This window comes from Melopsittacus undulatus, chromosome 3 (genome assembly GCF_012275295.1).
Source record: "Melopsittacus undulatus isolate bMelUnd1 chromosome 3, bMelUnd1.mat.Z, whole genome shotgun sequence".
Classification (NCBI taxonomy): domain Eukaryota; kingdom Metazoa; phylum Chordata; class Aves; order Psittaciformes; family Psittaculidae; genus Melopsittacus; species Melopsittacus undulatus.
Genome location: NC_047529.1, coordinates 47813308 through 47830762, shown reverse-complemented (window position 1 = coordinate 47830762; position 17455 = coordinate 47813308). Strand labels below are relative to the sequence as shown.

Sequence of the window (17455 nt, the reverse complement as noted above, 5' to 3'; positions counted from 1 at the left end):
TTTGTATGTGTATTTGGCACTTTGAACAGGTGAAAAACAAGCAGAAACATCCATTGTTACTAAATAAAATACAAAAATGTAATTGAAAATTATATATATATATGTATGTTGGCATAGTATATACATTATCTATGTTTTTTCTGTTGCTCCGCCGTTATCGGAGCTGTACTTCATAGACAAGATGCTCCCACGGAAAGCACGGACCCCTCCGTGCTCTCCGGGTTTTCTTTCCCCCGCCTCGCCGGCGAGGAGGGCGGGCAAGCCGGCGCTGCGCTGCCGCAGGCGGCTTTGAAAATCTCGGTCAGTCGCTAAGCAGCTCAAACCACACGGTCCGGGATCCTCGGCATCTGCTCGAAGCGGGGCCCTTGCCAAATTTCGGCGCTCTGGTATGAAGTTTGGCTGTGCCTGGGATAATCGAGAATGTCTAGGAGGGGGCGGGGGGTGGTGTGTAAAAGGCAGGGAAAAAAGAATTGAAAAATGGGGAATGAACGGCAGAGCTGAGCTAGGGGCCCCGAGCACGCATCTTGGCACGGCAGGAGCCGGGGGAGTCCGCGCCCCCCGCGGGGGCAGGGAGCGGTGTTACACTTGTTGCCTTCCCCCCTCGGCGAGCGGCCAAAGCCGTGCGGGAGGGAGGCTGCGCTGCGCGGGTTTTCCAGCGGGCCCGCGCGTGGGGCGGGGCAGCCGCGCAGGGCCGCGCTGGGCACTCCGCCGGCGCGGAGGGGCGGGTCGTCCCGAGCCGAACCGAACCGAGCCGAGCCGTGCAGCGGGAGGCCGGCGGGGCGGCCCGTGGGTGCGCGGGGCGTGGGCGTGCCGGGGGCACCGCCGAGGCCGGCCATGCAGATGGAGGGGGCGGGACGCGGGCGCCGTGACTCGGAGCCCCGGAAGAGCGGAGAAACCCCGTATAAAAACTACTGGGGACCTTTCCCGGGCACAACCAGGAAAGCTCCGGAGACGGCGGCAGGCGGCGGAGGCAGCGAGCGGCGCGGGGCGGCCTCAGCCCCGGCGGGGCGCGGACAGCGGTGGCTGTGCAGGTTGGGAGCCTTCCCTTCCCCTGCCCTGCAGCACCGCCTGGCTCCGGCGGCTTTTTCCTGCCTCCGACTTTTTATTCTTTAACTCCCTCAGTAGGTGCGTGCCCCCCTCTTTGCCGCCGTCCGGCGGAGCGGGGCGGCTGCCGGGGAGCGGAGCTCCGGCGCCGGGTGCGCGCCGCGGCTGATCGCTCGCTTTCCCTCTTTTGCCAGGCGCGGAGGGAGAGTACCCCGGGGGAGCGGCGAGGAGCCGGAACGGTGCCATCCAACCCGGGGAGGCGGCGGCCGCGCACCATGGCAGACGATGAGAAGGCCGGCGGCAGCCCCAGCGGGAGTTACGCGGGCGGCTGCGAGAGCGCGCACTGCAACGTGCTGAGCTGGGAGCAAGTGCAGCGGCTGGATCGCATCCTCAGCGAGACCATCCCCATCCACGGCCGCGGCAACTTCCCCACGCTGGCCATGCAGCCCCGCCAGATAGTCAAGGTGGTGCGGAGCCGGTTAGAGGAGAAGGGCATCGGCCTGCGGGACGTGCGACTCAACGGCTCGGCCGCCAGCCATGTTCTCCACCAGGACAGCGGCCTGGGCTACAAGGACTTGGACCTCATCTTCTGCGCCGATCTGAAAGGGGAAGCCGAGTTTCAGACTGTGAAAGACGTGGTCTTGGACTGCCTCTTGGATTTCTTACCCGAGGGGGTGAACAAGGAGAAGATCACGCCGCTCACCCTCAAGGTAAACCTGTCCTGTGTACCCAGGCTCCCAGAGCTGGCAGGTGCAAGCTCCTGCCTACGGTCAGCGGGCATCTTCCCCTGCGGGGATGGAGGGCTGCACTGAGGGGTTCAGCTACCACCACACCCCACCGGGGACCGTGAGTGATTTTTGCACCCCACACTTAAAACCGAGGAGGAGTTTGCAGTAAAGCGCCCTTGCTGGGGACTCCTCTGGATTAGTGAGTCTTTCCTCCCTCTCTCTCATTTGACTTGCTGGGAGCATTGACTCGCTGGGAGCATTGGCTTACCTGTGCAGGGCACTGCAGATCTCCCAGCTCGGCTCTGCGGCAGCTTGGTTTGCCAGACACGCTTCCCGGTGTGGCTCTGGGGGGAACTTGGGTGGCTTTAATGTCTGCGAGAAGGAAACCGCATCTGCAAGGCACGCTTTCTCGTGTGCATAATGCGCCAGAGGAGATGCATATTCCCTTCTCTCGGAGATGGCATGAGTTAGTTAGGCTGAATGCCTTTAAGATATTTTAGAAGGATTTTTGGAATATGGGGCAGATTTGTGGAACCTGCACTGAAAGGGCAGGATTAGAGGGAATGAGCACTTGCTAGTTATTTTTGTGGGGAGGGGAGAAAGAAGTGGAAAGCGATAAAAAAGATTTCTTAGTTGATTGTAGGAGTGACCTTTGTGGGGGGTGCATGCACAGTTGGCATGCGTGCCATGGGCTTCATGTGTAGATGTATTTAGAAGTGATTGAAAGAAGCAGTGTTGCCATATGTTTCCCTTGCACAGCACAGTCCTGGCAGAACCTCTCCCCTGCCATTCCCTTGCAATGATAGCACTCCAGGCTCTCACATTAAGCATTTCTCCTCTGGTTTGTGTCTGCACACTCTGTGAAATCCTTTATGAAATGCAAGGTCCGGGGGGGGGGGGGGGGGTTAATAGGCCGGCGGGGGGAGCTAGGAAATGCAAACAAATGCATTGAACGGGAAACTTCTTGCATCTGTGTCTTCATTTGCTCATTTTGTCTTTCCAATTATAGGAGGCTTATGTGCAGAAAATGGTAAAAGTATGCAATGATTCAGACCGATGGAGTCTCATCTCCCTGTCCAACAACAGTGGCAAAAATGTGGAGCTGAAATTTGTGGACTCTCTGAGGCGGCAGTTTGAATTCAGTGTCGATTCCTTTCAAATCAAGCTGGACTCCCTGCTGCTTTTTTATGAGTGCTCAGAGAATCCGATGACTGAAACGTTTCACCCGACTATCATTGGTGAGAGCGTCTATGGGTGTTTCCAGGAAGCCTTTGATCACCTCTGTAACAAGATAATTGCTACCAGAAACCCAGAAGAAATCCGAGGAGGTGGTCTTCTGAAGTACTGCAACCTTTTGGTAAGGGGCTTTAGGGCTGCCTCCGAGTCCGAGATTAAGTCCCTGCAGAGATACATGTGTTCAAGGTTTTTCATTGACTTCTCAGACATTGGAGAACAGCAGAGAAAGCTGGAGTCTTACTTGCAGAACCACTTTGTGGGATTAGAGGACCGCAAGTATGACTATCTCATGACCCTTCACGGTGTGGTGAATGAGAGCACAGTGTGTCTGATGGGACATGAGAGGAGACAGACTCTGAATCTAATCACCATGTTGGCCATCCGGGTCCTAGCTGAGCAAAATATCATCCCCAATGTGGCCAATGTCACCTGCTATTACCAGCCAGCCCCATACGTAGCAGATGCCAACTTCAGCAATTACTATATTGCCCAGGTTCAGACGGTGTTCCCTTGCCAGCAGCACACATACTCTACTTGGCTGCCCTGTAATTAGGGACTGAAATTAGTAGACCCAGTGGGGAGAACATTTTCTAAGACCTAGGAAGGGGCGGTGCGTCCCTTTGAAATGGGGTGTTTTGTGCAATCATGATCTGCTCTAGTTTTCAAGCTTGGGAAAAGCTTGTGGTTCTTCTAATAAATAACGGGAGCATGATTGAGAAAGAACCCCAGAATAATTGGATCCTACCCCAGAGCACAAGAGGCCTGTCATTAAAAGCAACCAGCTTCCCCTGAAATATGTGAGGGAGGAATGCTTGATGACAATATGGGTTGGCAATATCTGCTCCCATAGCTTTGGCATAGAGAAGGTGGGAAAGCCTTATTTTCTTTTATTTTTATTCTTACTCTAGAATGGGATCTGCAAAAGGGAGAATATGAAAGAAACAAAACAAAAAAAAACAACAAAAAGAAAAAAAATACAAAAATCAATTCTATATATATATTCAGGAGTTAGAGGCATAAAGCAGAGATAAGCTGAATAAAAATGTATATTGGAATTACTGCATTTGGGGCTTGCAGCAAGTGCCGTCTGTGGATTGACCGTATAGAATGTATAGCTTGCTTGACTAGAATGCTTTACCAGAAACAGCTTGCTCCAAATGAACAGTAGTGGATTGGTACAGTTATAAAAACAGAAGCACGTACGATGACAAAGTCCATTCTTTCCAGCTGTGTGCATGCTTCACATTTTAAAAATGTGAGAATGCAGGAAAGCCAAGCTGTGGCAAACAGAATATACTCAAGGACCAAAGATTTTGCAGATAAGTTATCCAAGCAAAGAAGATACAGTAGAGTATATATATATATATATATAAAAGAAAAGAAAGATGTTGCTATATTTGTACACACCAACAGTAATCAAAAGTGCCTGATGCCTTCATAAAATTTGAAGTGATAAAAAAATATAGTTTTGTGGTTTAACCATGCATTTTGTTTTATCAGGGACACGAGGATTAAAAACAAACCCCATAAGCTTGTGAATAAGTGGTGGAGGAAATGCCCTATTTTTTTTCTTGGCAAATACCTGTATAGAGTTAATGTTATGTCAGTGTGCTATTATCCTAGGTACGTGTGTGTATGTGTGTATATATGTTTGTGTGTGTATATATGTACATGTTATAGGTGTATATCTATATATATACACACACAATATATATTAATGTGGTCTAGGAAAATGTAGCAATTAAGGAATGTTTAAATAAAGTACTATGTGTTTTCCAGTTTGCAACAGGATGTCATAGGACATTGGGCACCTTGCAGTGATTTTTTTTAACCCACACCTGAGAAATTTGGAGTAAATGAACCAGTCAGGATTAAGGTGGGATTCAGATAATGTCTTTGGTTGCAAGAACAAGGATTACAGTAATTCAGTGGGTTGCTTGTGAGCCATAATAATTCCACAGATGGAGAAGCATATGACTAGCTGATTTTTTTTTAACTATTTTGTACTGTAATGCCATTTTGACATTTAACCCACTAATGTTGTGACTGCATACCTCCATGATGTGTAATTCAGTGGAACGTGGATCAAAGATAGGTTTATTTAAGCCCCCTGACAGCTAAAGAATATTGTATTAGTTGGTGATTTGAACACTAATTGTTAATATTTAAAGGAGTATTTTTAATAGAATGCATTAAGCATTCCAGGACCACTAGAATTTAGCAAATGTGAAATGAAACCTTTTTAAGAGTGTTGCACGATTGCTTAAAATTATATTTTATATATATATATATATTATATATATATTTTTATGCAAATATTAAACATCTTTGATCTGGTTGTCACACTGCATTTACAATTTCAGTACTGTACTTTATTTAAATGGAATCACTTTACATTGGAACAATAACTATTCACTTTCATTTCCTCTCCTAAAAGACCAGCAGGGGGGGGAAAAAAGTCAACCTCCGCTGCGCTGTTGTTTTCACTTCAGTGCCATCTCTGAAGGTGTTAAATTCTTTGTTGGGCTTTGAAAATCTAATGACTAAGTGACACTTGACTCTAGTATTTTCTTTTCTTACTGAGGAGAAAAAAAAAAAAAAGAAAAAAAAAAAAAGAAAAGAAAAGGGAATTCAGGCTTTTGAATGAAAACTCGCTGTGTCCTGCCTGGCTGCAGGCAGGCACTGGCGTTGGAGAAGGCAGGGACAGGGGAGAGGACTCATGTCCTGGCAGTGTGTTTTCCCTGCGGAGCGAGTAGGTACATCTATTTTTATCATGCTTTGTACTTTTCACTCGGGAGGCAATTTAATAGGAACCCGATTTGTTTACTGAAGCACCTTCCCTGTGAGACCTTCAGGAAACGTTAAAAGCTGGTTCATTGCCATTCCCAGCGTTGGCTCTCTGACCCCGTCCCCACATTCGCTTCCTTGGGGGCTGCCCTTTTCATCCCCTGGATGCCTGTGAGGTTCCCCTCCGGCCTCCAAAGGGCTCATGCTGGGTGCTCTTGGCCTGCTAGTTCCCCTTGCCTCCAGCTCCTGGGAGTGTTTGCTAGCGGAAGCTATGGGGAAGGCTGGGGAAATAGGATCAGCTGGTAATGTGGTATGTCTTTTCTTGCCACAACTATTTGCAGCAAGTAAATGAGTCATCCACCTTTAAAGGGTTTGAGAATCTATAGATGTGCCACAACCACGGAACGCAGATAGTACACAGCACAATGTATTTATTCCTTTGAAGGACCCTTTTTTTTCCCCATTGCTTGAAAAAGTTTTGATTTACTTCTTCTCAGCTCAAATTTTATTGTGGTTTTTTAATGATTGACAGCAGCTAGTTACCTTGTAGTGCATGTAGCAGGGCTCTGAGCTAAACTGCACCTTTCAGCATTTGCATTTTGATACATATATAATATGTTCTTATATATATTATATAGGTATTCTGGATCTGTTTTGCATATGTTAATGATCAAGTGGTGGAACTGGTGGAGCTTTGTTTTATTTGTGACTGATAGCTTAAGAGATGCCTGGTGTTAGAGGTGGGAAGAAGGCATGAGTTCAGGCCAAGAGTAAAATAAGAACCCCTTTTCAAAGCTGGTTTATTTCTGTGGTTTGCACACCTTCCCCTCCATAGAGTCTGGCTTTTTTAAAACTGTTTTACCCCCTTCTCTTCAGCACACTGGTACTTTTAAAGACTGTGTTCTTGCTTTGTAGACTTCATTTTTCCCATCCACTGAGATGTTAGAATGTGTGCTGCAAGAGACACTGTCCCTTTTAAAGAGCTGGACTGATTAAAAGCATTGACCTGATTACACTAAAACCGTTTGTGCCGCAGCTGAACTTGCTCCTAGCTAACAGGGCACTAAACTTGGTTAAATGTAGTGCTCGTGAAACAGCCAAGAGCTTTGAAATGGGATTTTTTTTTTCCCTTAGATTTAGCTGCCCTCCAGAATGCAAGAACATTTCTTCTAAAAATAGAAGGGCAATTAGATGACCAAAAAGATGATGTTTTTTCTAGTTTCTCTTCTTGCACTTGAAATACTTTTATCTTGCACAAAGGCCTTCACACAAAACTTCTAAAACAGCTCTTATTAAATGCTTGGTTTGCATGATGTCAGAAGCTCCTACCAGTTCAGAAAAAAAGGCTTTTTTTTTTTTTTGTAACTGAGAAAATGAAGTGTGTTAGGTAAAACTGCACAGAAAAGGAAAATTTGTAATTGCATATTCAGCTCCTATTTGAATATATTCTTTTTATGGTTTTCTTTATGCAGAGAGTTTCCCTTGCAAGGAAGAAAATCGGTGTACTGTTTTGCTGTTGTAATAATGGTTTGCTAGCAAAATAAATAGTAAAAGAAAAAAACAAAAAAAAGCCTGCAAATTTCAAGACAGCTTGGCTAAAGCACTGCAGGCTCCTGCAGTCTGTAGGAGTCTGTGCAGATTTGCTTTCCCTCAGATTTCCTTACAACTGTTGCCTTCTGCAAGGCATCCTGTTGCAGCAAACTGCTCCTTGGATTGCTCTTTTGGAACATTTTGACTATAGGCTTTGTCACAGACAGAAAAAGAGCTGATGGAAAACAGACTGTAGAGGGAACAGATTGTGAATTTTGTTTACAGCATCCAATATTTGGATTTTTTTTGTAAATAAAAAGAAGTTATTTTTTTCTATTGATTTGTGTCTGCTGTCTTCCGTGTCTGAAATAGCTCTGGCCTGCTCCTACTGAATACCAAGTTCTCTTTCATTAAAAAAGGACAAGGGCAGCACTTTTCTGAGAAGAGCAGCATTCGGCTGCTTCCCGATTGGAGCTTAAGACGTTTTGAAAAGCCCTGCCTCATGCCAGCCACGATTGACTGGCTGCACTCAGCTCCAGAGGAACCTCCCCAGCCAGTGCCAAAAATATTCACTGTAGGCTGTGCATAGTCCGAAATCCGAAACAGCGCCGCAGCAGCCCCATGCTCTTGTTGCCTTCCAGGTTTAGAACCCGAGATCGGAAACTCTTCATGATGCCCATGACTTATGCATCGCACACCACCATGGTGACAACAGCCTGAGGGTCCTAATGCCCTTGAGATGTTTCTGATGGGGGCTGGAAAAATTTCTTCACCAAGAGGGTGCTCAGGCATTGGAACAGGCTGCCCAGGGCAGTGGTGGAATCACCACAAAAAACAGGTAGATGAGACACTTAGTGACATGGTTTAGTGGTGGTCTTGGCAGTCCTGAGCTACCAGTTGGACTTGATGATCTTAAAGGTCTTTTTCAGCTTAGCTGATTCTATGATTCTGCGATTCTGCCTTACCAATTCAGTAGGTCTGGGGAGCAATGTGGTGCTGCTCCTGGGTGTAGAGGTATGGTGTCTGTAAGGGATGGGTGCTGCAGGTACTGCAGCTCAGTTTGCTGCTGGGGAGTGGAGATGCACACGCCTGTTTCATTCAGCTGCTGAATCAGTTAAATTCTTCCCACAAATTCAACATTTACTCTCCTTCCCTGCCCTACAATGCTGTCCTTGTCAGCAGAGGTATTTTCTGTTTTCTGTGTTTACAGGGGAGATGCCTCTGTAATGAAGGCTAATTTCCTCAAAAGGCACTTCAAGGGAATATAAAATATTAATTTACAATGCTCATGGCAATAGTTTTTCAACCACGGTGCCTCAGACTGACCCAAATTTGAAAAACATTGGCTAAGACTGCAGTATGTAGCTCTTACTAGGCTCATTCATACACAGTTCTGGGCTTGGAAGGCTCACACTGGCTAAGCGCAAGCCTGAATGTGCTTATTGTAATGATGAGTGAACCTGTATTCCCCTGTAAAAACAAACAAACAAACAAGCTGCTGGGACTGCTCGTTTTTCCAGGCACAGGAGCAGCCCCCTTGCCGAATGCCGGGCGCCTTCTGCACAGTGCCTCTTTTGAAACCTGCCGAGCACAGGACGGGACCGTTGGCCAGCCTGGCTGGGAGAGGGGGATGCGCTCGGCATCCCTGCCTATGCAGCATTGCCTTTCCTCCCACATTCCTGCCAAGGAAGGGAGGGGGATGTGGCCTAACGTTTCCTCTTGTTAACTTGCTCAGTTATAAAATATTTTAGGCAGTCTGAGTGGCAGTCTCAATGCCCAAAGGTGCAGATGGAAATTGGGGGATTGGAAACCATCTCAATCCAAATGCCTTTGCATGTATCTCAAAATCCAATCCCAGATGGATGCTCTTATGCTTTAGAGTGAGTTAATTCCAGTTTGTTTGCTTAAATTTGGGGGATTTTTTTTGAGAGATGAACGCCAGTTGAGTATCTGGAGTGCTATTAGTCCTCCTTCCCAAACTGAGGAGGGGTATGATGGAGACGCACTTTACTAAGTTCTATTTTTAAGGAGAGACGAGTGTTTAGGACTGAGGAAGAGGGAAGGCAAAAGCAAGGTGTGAGAATGGGAATCACCTGAGCAACACTACCACGGAAAGCTGAAGTACATGCTGATAAATTAAAATGGAGAAATGTCTCAAGTCTTGTGCTCGCCTTGCTAAAATGAGTCTGATAGGGAAGCTGTCACTTAGATAAGTCACAGTTTGCAGTTTCTCTTGGCTGCAAAAGCACATTTTTATTTTATTGTGTTAGAAAAAAAAGATCCCCAGGAACCCCATTTCCCAGGAATGAGGCTGAGTGTTGGCTAAATCAACCCTGTATCCTGTAGTAAAGGCATCTGCAGTTCCTGGAAGGCAATAAATTAATAATGCTGAGTTCAGTTTTATGAACCTGCTCTTGGGAAACCCCCATGAAACCTCTGCAGAAATTTTTGTAGCACAGTTGTTCCCAACTGTTTCTGTGGATCTGGTCATGCCTTCTTGAAACTGGCACCAAGCATCCATTTTATTTATATGTTTTTAGTAGAATTCAGTGCATATGACCACACACGCTTAACTAAAGCACAGCCTATAGCTACTTACCATTACATTGGAGCTAGTGTAGTTTTGCAGGAATCCCTTAACTATCTATAGAAGTGTGTCAGAAGCAGCTCTGTTTGTGAAGCACATGTAAGAAGCAAGAGCACAAAACCAGAATAGGCACTTTAGAAAAGAAACACTAAGCTTTCAAAGTGCCATTAAAACCTGATGAACATACTCATCTCATACACTTTTGCATAGCCTTAACCGTTTCATTTTGAAAATCATTCGTTTTCAGAATTATTATTTTGTGGATACACAATTCCATCTCTTTGTGTAGCACTTCTTTTATCAGGACACGCAATGCCAGTATGCACCAGAAAAATTTCCTTTTGCATTGTTTGGGCAAAAATCTATGTCCTAAACACACACCTAAATATTGCATACTAAATATGGATATTCTCTACAGCAAAAACATACAGTAGCTTCCTATAATGGCTTGGAGGGTATAAATCTCTGCTTGTCAGGAGGACAGTATGCTTAAACGTACTTATCCCCTTAACTGTGACTTGGGCAAGAGCAACTCTTCTGGGTTGAGCTACTTTCCTGATAATTCAGCTTGCCTTCTAGGAAATGGAGACATCCAGAACATTCAGCACTTTCAGAAAGTGAAAGGCTCTGTATCTGATCTACACAGGCTTTCTTCTCTTCATCTCCTCTCTTGAGGGTATAGAACAGAGTCATTTCAAAAATCACAGCCGGAAACAGTAGACAATGAATATGGTTTGGAGACAGCCAGCTCATCCTTCTCAGCATGAGTATCTGGTTACCTCTCTGCCGTTTGAAAGAAGGTAATGAGAGATGCCTGGACCAGGAAGGCAGGCATTCCTGAGGGAGACATACACAGCTCTGTGATGATTTTCTCTCAGGGAATGTGTTCCTTAAAAGAAGGTACACTTGAAGAGCAGTCTTGTGTCTAAATGGCTTTCCTTTTAAATGTGACTCCCATGCTTGGGTCATTCCCTTGATCAAAGACATCCATAGAATTCCTGCAGCACATTTTGATGTGGAAAAGTAATTGCAAGGAAATCTTTCTGTAGTTGCAACTGTTCTTAATTGAGCTCATGCTTTGAGGAAAAAGTAGAGCTACAGTCTTTTTTAAATTCTTTTGTTCTTGAGTAATTTTGCTTGGTCTCACCTCTGCATTGCTGTTCTGTGCTTGCTTCTCTGCTGCTTTCTTATCCTGATTCTTGCATCAGAAGTGTAGGGACCAGCACCACATGCTCTTTAGGCTATCAGTAATCCTGCTGGTCTCTGGTGTTTGAGAGCCATTGATGTAAGATCCATGCTACATGTGTCATTAGGGCAGGTTCAGCAAAAGGTGTACACTCTCTGTGTAAACAGGGGTCCTGGGTGTCCTGTGAAATGCTGTTCATAAATATTTAAATCCAAATTCTCCACTAGCACTTCTTCATGTCAGGGGGAGTCATGCATACAGGTTTGTACGAACAGTTACTTGGATCTCAGTAAGTGCTGAATAACAGCTAAATGAATTAAAAATTTAACAGAATAACAATTGTTATTAAATCAGGGAGAAAATGCACTGCAAGGTACTTATTAAAATGTCAACATCCGAGCTAGTAGAAAAGCTCTTCCTCAGCCTGAAGGCTTTTATTTGTGTTGTAGCAGGCTGTTCATACTCTGCAAACCAGACACTTGGCTTTGGACTACATTACCCACTGAAGAAGCATATACTGCTCTTGTTCCTTACCTTTGTCATATAGGAAACAACAGAAACATGATAGTTTTCTGCTTTGCAATAATGGTGTGAACTGTGACCCAGCTGATTTATGTAAGTGCTGTTCGTAAGTAACCCTATAAATGTCATCCAGTGGCAGAAGTGAAACCAAGAGCTTGGGCCTTCCTTCTTGCCAGCTGTAAACTGCTCTTTTGAATTTTTTATGGAACTATAAAATTGAATTACACATCTTTTCTTAGGTTGAGCTTTCCGACATGTTTTTCATTTATTCCCAACTCTGTCACCAATCATGTCAAATATTTAAGGTGGGATTTTTTAGTCTGCAAAACTCATACTTGCCTGTTTTTGCTGAAGTCATGAATCCCTGTGGGACCATGCATCAGCATTCATGCTGTGTGCTAAGTTCCTGGGGAGCAGTATCTGCTTTCTTGCAGTCACCATGGGCCTCTACATATGCCACATTTCATAAAGTTATTAAAAATCACAGAAGTCCGAAGAACGTGAAATCAACCAAATTTCACCCAAACATAGCCCCAGGTTTGTGTCCAGGGTCAGATAGCTGCTGCTTGTTACCTTCCATTCTCTGGCCCCAGGAAAAATATTTGTGTTTTATATGCAAATGAAGAATGCAGCATCTGTCTTGGATCAGACTATTCTATTGCTTATATGAAGACAACCCATTAGGCAACAGAATCTCTGCAGAGCTGGACTGGTGGCCATCCCAGAGACATCTGCTAAGAAGAGAGAAAAAAGGGCTTCAGGTGCTGGTGGGGAACTACTGGCAATCTTTCTGTGAAATGCTCACGCAGTATTGGATCAACACTGAACATGGTACATGGTACATTTGTTTTCTGGAGTTTTGTGGTAAGGTGGCATATTTACTGCAGATCACCTGGTGCATTACCTGAGTTTTAGTTATCATGGGTGCATATTACTGACCAAAGCACATGGAAGTACTCTTTAAACTGTGCTCTTTGACTGGTTAGAGGATTTTCTCTATAAGCAGCACAAAGAATAGATGGCTAGCAGACATTCTTCACTGCTGAGAGCTCGCCCTGGCTTTTGCATGGGAGTCTTTCCTATGGGATGGTGCTCTTCCACCACCCCAGAAATGCCCTCCCACAACAGTGGGAACATCCGTGAATGATGGGAAACATCTGATGAAATTCTGATCAATGCACAAGACATGAGTGAAAGAGGGAGGTGCAGGGGTGTCAGTAGGAGACTTTTCCTTTGGCTTTAGCCAGCCTTTGGATTCAACGTAGCAGCTACCTTGGTGCTTGAGGAAGTGTGCAGAGAACGCACAATGCAGATTTGGTACCTGAGCCTGACCTTACCATTACTTGCTAGTTCTTTGTTGTTGAATGTTTGCTCTGCAATAGCAACCAAAGGGCATGACCAGGTTAGGACCCATTGTACCAGGCACTGTGCAAACACCCCTGTGCAAGTCCCTTCCCTTAGAGCTTCTCCACTTGGGGATTTCAATGAGCTTATTCTTTTCCTTTAGCTGTCATGCATTAAGTCATCTCATTTGATTAAGGCAAACTCTTGCTTTCCTAAGAAATGGGATAGACACTGCAAAAAGTGTTCCTAAAGACGCATTTTTCATGAAATATGATTGAATTTCATAAATTTGTTCCCTTGCTAAGACTGACACGTGAAAATCTTATCTCACTTTCATGAATAACTGAACTCACTTGCTCTTTTAAAAAGCTGTGTGCTAGATGTGATACATTTTAATCACTGAGAACTGAAATCAGTCCTCTTTCTCTGTAGTCAATGCAGAAACAGGTGCATTTCTATCCCCTCCATCTTGAATTGCAATCACTTCAGGAGGTGAAATGAAACAACTGTGGAGTAATGTGCAGCAGCATTCAGCTACTGCAGAGCCAGAAGCTGCAAACAGGCTGAAGAAGCTGAGCCCGTACTTTATATCTCTTGAAAGTGAGCTTCCCCACAATAAGCGGGTGTGCTGACTGGGTTTATTGGTTTTTATTCCTATGAAGGTGATACCATACTTTCTCATGTTTTAAATTAGACTGGTTACCAGATAACTGCATCAAGCTCAGGAATTTTAACAGGCGAAGATTAACTCTACCCTGTAGGGCTACCTCCAGCAGCTGGCTCATGAATCCACCTTCCCCAAATACTCACAGTGTCCCAGCCCTAAACTGACAGCAGGAAATCACTGTCCTGGGACACACATTCTCACTGAGTGTGTGTTACCTCCTGGATGTATCAAATTGCAGTGTTCAGAAAAATCTTGATATGCTAAGCAGTTTATAGACAAAAGTTGTTAGAGGGTTTAATGATTGCTAACCACACTACATAATGAAGTCAGGGGGAGCCTAATAACAGCCCTTTCTGTAATTCAATAGAATAATTTGAAACTCAGCTGTAAGCCTGTGACTATGGTGAGAACTGTGTACTGTGGTTACAGGGTAGTCTATGTTTCCATCATCATGCCTTGTTTTCAGGGTTTCTAGTTCGGCAGAAAATCAGAGTCCACATATGGCTTAAATTCACAAAAGGCAAGAAATTCAGAATTAGGGATGGAACTCTCTGTTCTGTCCCCTTGCCAGGCTGTCACACTGTGGCATGCTGCCTGCCAGGAGGGACAACAGTCTGTGAGTGAACTTCTCCACGTAGCTCTTCACAATTACTGGCTAACATGAGCTATTTATTTAACATGTAAGCCCCTCTCCCCCAAATAAATTGTAGTGCATTGGCAAAAGTTTGGCCTATGTCTCTGATGTTGTGGTAAATAGCAGTGGACATTTTCCCTGGGATCTAGGGCAACGAATGTAGGAACTTATTCAAATAAGAGCTTAATTTACTCTCTGAAAAGCATATGGATTTCTAAATGAATCCATTTGTTAGGTATAATATAAATAACAAGCCAAGAAAGACCGGAATGATAACTTTTTTTGGAAAGTATTTCAAATATTGCTTATTTTGGTTGTGGAATAGACAGAAACATTCTCATTTGGAAAGGGTGGGCTCAGCCGTATTTATTTTTCACCGGTAATTTTAGATCCATTTTTTTCCTAGACATAGCAAAAGCAAAAATTGGGAAATCTAAGAAAAACACCCCACTGATTTCTTAGGAAGGAACTGCATTGCTAATCAGAGGTCTGGCTAGTCCATCACAGAGAATGTCCTTCTCATACTGGTCTAAGCTGACTTTTCCGAAGACCTGTGAGCTCATGGCTCAAAGTCCTTCCTACATAGTATGGGGTTGATGTACTGTTACTTTCCTATTTGGAGAGATGGGAGCACGTGATCTAGGGGAAGTTTCTTGCCCTGTCCCATTGGGTTTGAAGGAACCTTGCAATAGAGAGTACAGCTGTTTTATTTACTTCTGATCACCCCAAAGCTTCTTGGGCAGAATCCATCCCTGGATCCTACAGCCCTTGCAGGACACTGGCAAAAAGAATCTGGAATGAGTGTGGCCAGGCAGAGGGTCACCATGCAGTTGGCCTTGACCTGTGCAATAGTCATGGTGTACACCTAATTTGCTGAATGTACACCAGAGGCAATGTGTTTTGCAAAATCTATTTTATAATAGAGTTGGATTATGTCAGCTTTCTACTTATGCAGGACAATTGAATTTGGCGCAGTGTAGGGAGAAACCAGGTATTATATGGTGGGAATATGTGAATTCATGCACTACTTAAGATGGGACCTAAGGTGGCCAGGGTTTCAGTTATGTCTGCCTAAGCTGTTTTCTTATATCTAGCATATCATGAACTCTGCTCTTTCTTCATACCTGTCCCACACTGCACTCCAGCATCAGCCCCTGTTAATCATGGTGCATGGCATTTTGTTCCATCTGATCAAGAACAAATAATTTTTAGAGATCTTCAGCTTTTTTATAAAATGGGTCAATGTAGCAATAAAAAGATGTGATTTCCATAATAATGATTATATTAAGTCTTTTGACATTTCACAGTTCAAATATTTATCTGGACCTGTGTGGTAAATTTGTTTTGAAATAGAAAAATTTTCATACAGCATGTGTATGCTTGTATGTGGGGACACATGTGGTTTTGTGCATGTAAAGACTGGATAGTACCTTTTAAGTTTTTCTTTGTTGCTTTTAATTAGGTGATTTAAAAGGCAATTTAATAGGCCTTAACCAAGGCTTGTTCAGTCACTGTTCAGTGGCTTCTGTGCAAGACCAAGTCCTCTTTACTGGTTGCATTATGCTCGAAGGAAGGAAGCATGGGCCAACAAAGCCATCTGCAAGAACTTCCTCTGCTCATCAGAAAAAAACTGCAGAGTTAGCATATTATTTGCAGAGTCAGTATTTCTAGCCTTTCCCATCTCTGAGGAAAGGAGTACCAGGAATGCTACAAGTGAAAACTCTTTAGGAAGTTACTTCGCTATTCTGCCACTTTCTATTCACCTCAAAAGCCAAAAAATACAATTCACTCATACATCGGGGCAAAGTAAGAGCAAGTGTATGTTCCTCATTGATCTCTTTTAATCCAAACTTCCTCCCTATTCACTCCTCATATATTAATCCTATTTATTTCCTTAGTAATTTGCAGAAGCCTTTCTCTTTACAGCAGGATGCCTGCATGAAATACCGTTTTCTCCTTCTGTGCTTTTTGACTCTCAAATTTAATTTTGTGTGTCAAATTGATTTTTTTTCCTAATGTGCTTTTCATTCATAACCTCCTGATTATCTATTTTTAAGGAAAAAACCAGACACCAAACCACAAATAGGAAAAGTGTATCTCCAATAAATAATCTGGCACTGCTGCCATAAGAGAAAGTTAATCCTCACAGCCATTATTATGTCTTCAGATTTTTACTCTGACATTTATTAAGTTCTCATGACAGGCAGGGGGGATTTCTTTCCCCAGTGGACACTTCCCAGCTTGCTTTACAGGCATTTAATTTTTGGCAATGATCTGCAAAAGGATGTCTGCTGTCACAAAGACCACGTGGAGATTTTTAGCTTCCTAGAAAGAAACCATCATGTCTGTGGAAGTGTTTCCAAGGATGTACCAAAGGTTTTGGCTCCCTCCAGCATGATGCTGTGGACCTGATGCAGACCAGCATTTTCCACACTGATGAGCTGGATGTTTTGGGGAGTGAGCATAAACCACATCAAACTCTCTGAGTACCTGGCACAGCTCCTGTATTGCTCAGGTCCTCATGGGGGTCCCAGCCTGTTGTTAGGAGTATCTGAATCTGTTCAAGTGCAGCAGGATTGGTAGGGGGTGAAGCAACAATGGGCCTTTGTCTAGGCTGTTTCTAGAGCTGGGGGTGGGTACTGGGTGCTATTAGTGTGCAACTTTAAAACCCTCAGTCTGTGTAATCTACTTATCAAAGAAAATAGGGTGGCAAGAGCCAGCAAGAGTATTCTGCGTCATCCCTATGCTCAAAGGCAGGATCAACTGTCCTTAAACTCTTCCTTATTGTGAACTCACAGCCAGAGCAAACAAATAACTAACATATTTTCTTGCAGCAAGCCCTTTATGTGGGGTGGGGGAAAGCTGATTCATGTTAGCTCCTCTGCCCCTGGAGTCCTCTGCCCCCCAGCTGGTCAGATAGCTGTGATCAAATGTCTCACCTTGCCAGGACCAAGCAGAAGGAGATCCATCATATTCTAAATGATTAATATTTCATATCTCAAGCTAACAGGAAACAATGTGTCTTGAGGATGGGTGCAGGGAAGGGACCAGTACATCTCTTCAGGATCTGGCCAGGAGGCAAAGAGTAGAAGGATTTCTGAAAAAATAATTGGAGAAGTGATATCAAACATTGTTATCATATTTTTTTTTCCTGATGCCTTGATCTTGTGACTCTCACTGTGTAGTTATC

General features: G+C 44.3%; 1 protein-coding gene across 2 annotated transcripts; it reads left to right on the top strand.

Moving 5' to 3' along the window:
* Positions 1-337: 337 nt before the first annotated feature.
* Positions 338-5623, top strand: TENT5A (terminal nucleotidyltransferase 5A). 2 transcript variants are annotated; one of them, XM_005153150.3, is made up of 3 exons: positions 338-386; positions 1239-1754; positions 2782-5623. In XM_005153150.3, exons 2-3 carry the CDS (start codon positions 1320-1322, stop codon positions 3559-3561), a joined length of 1215 nt encoding a protein of 404 aa, XP_005153207.1. In that variant the 5' UTR covers positions 338-386; positions 1239-1319; the 3' UTR covers positions 3562-5623. The 2 variants fall into 2 exon arrangements, with proteins under 2 accessions (XP_005153207.1, XP_033916736.1); XM_034060845.1 differs by lacking the exon at positions 338-386 and adding an exon at positions 915-1125.
* The last annotated feature ends 11832 nt before the right edge of the window (positions 5624-17455 follow it).

Bases quoted from the DNA above. Each gene is read 5' to 3' on its own strand.
- TENT5A (XM_005153150.3), top strand. From the start codon at position 1,320: ATGGCAGACGATGAGAAGGCCGGCGGCAGCCCCAGCGGGAGTTACGCG. The intron at 1,755-2,781 runs GTAAACCTGTCC...TTCCAATTATAG, and splicing joins TCACGCCGCTCACCCTCAAG to GAGGCTTATGTGCAGAAAAT.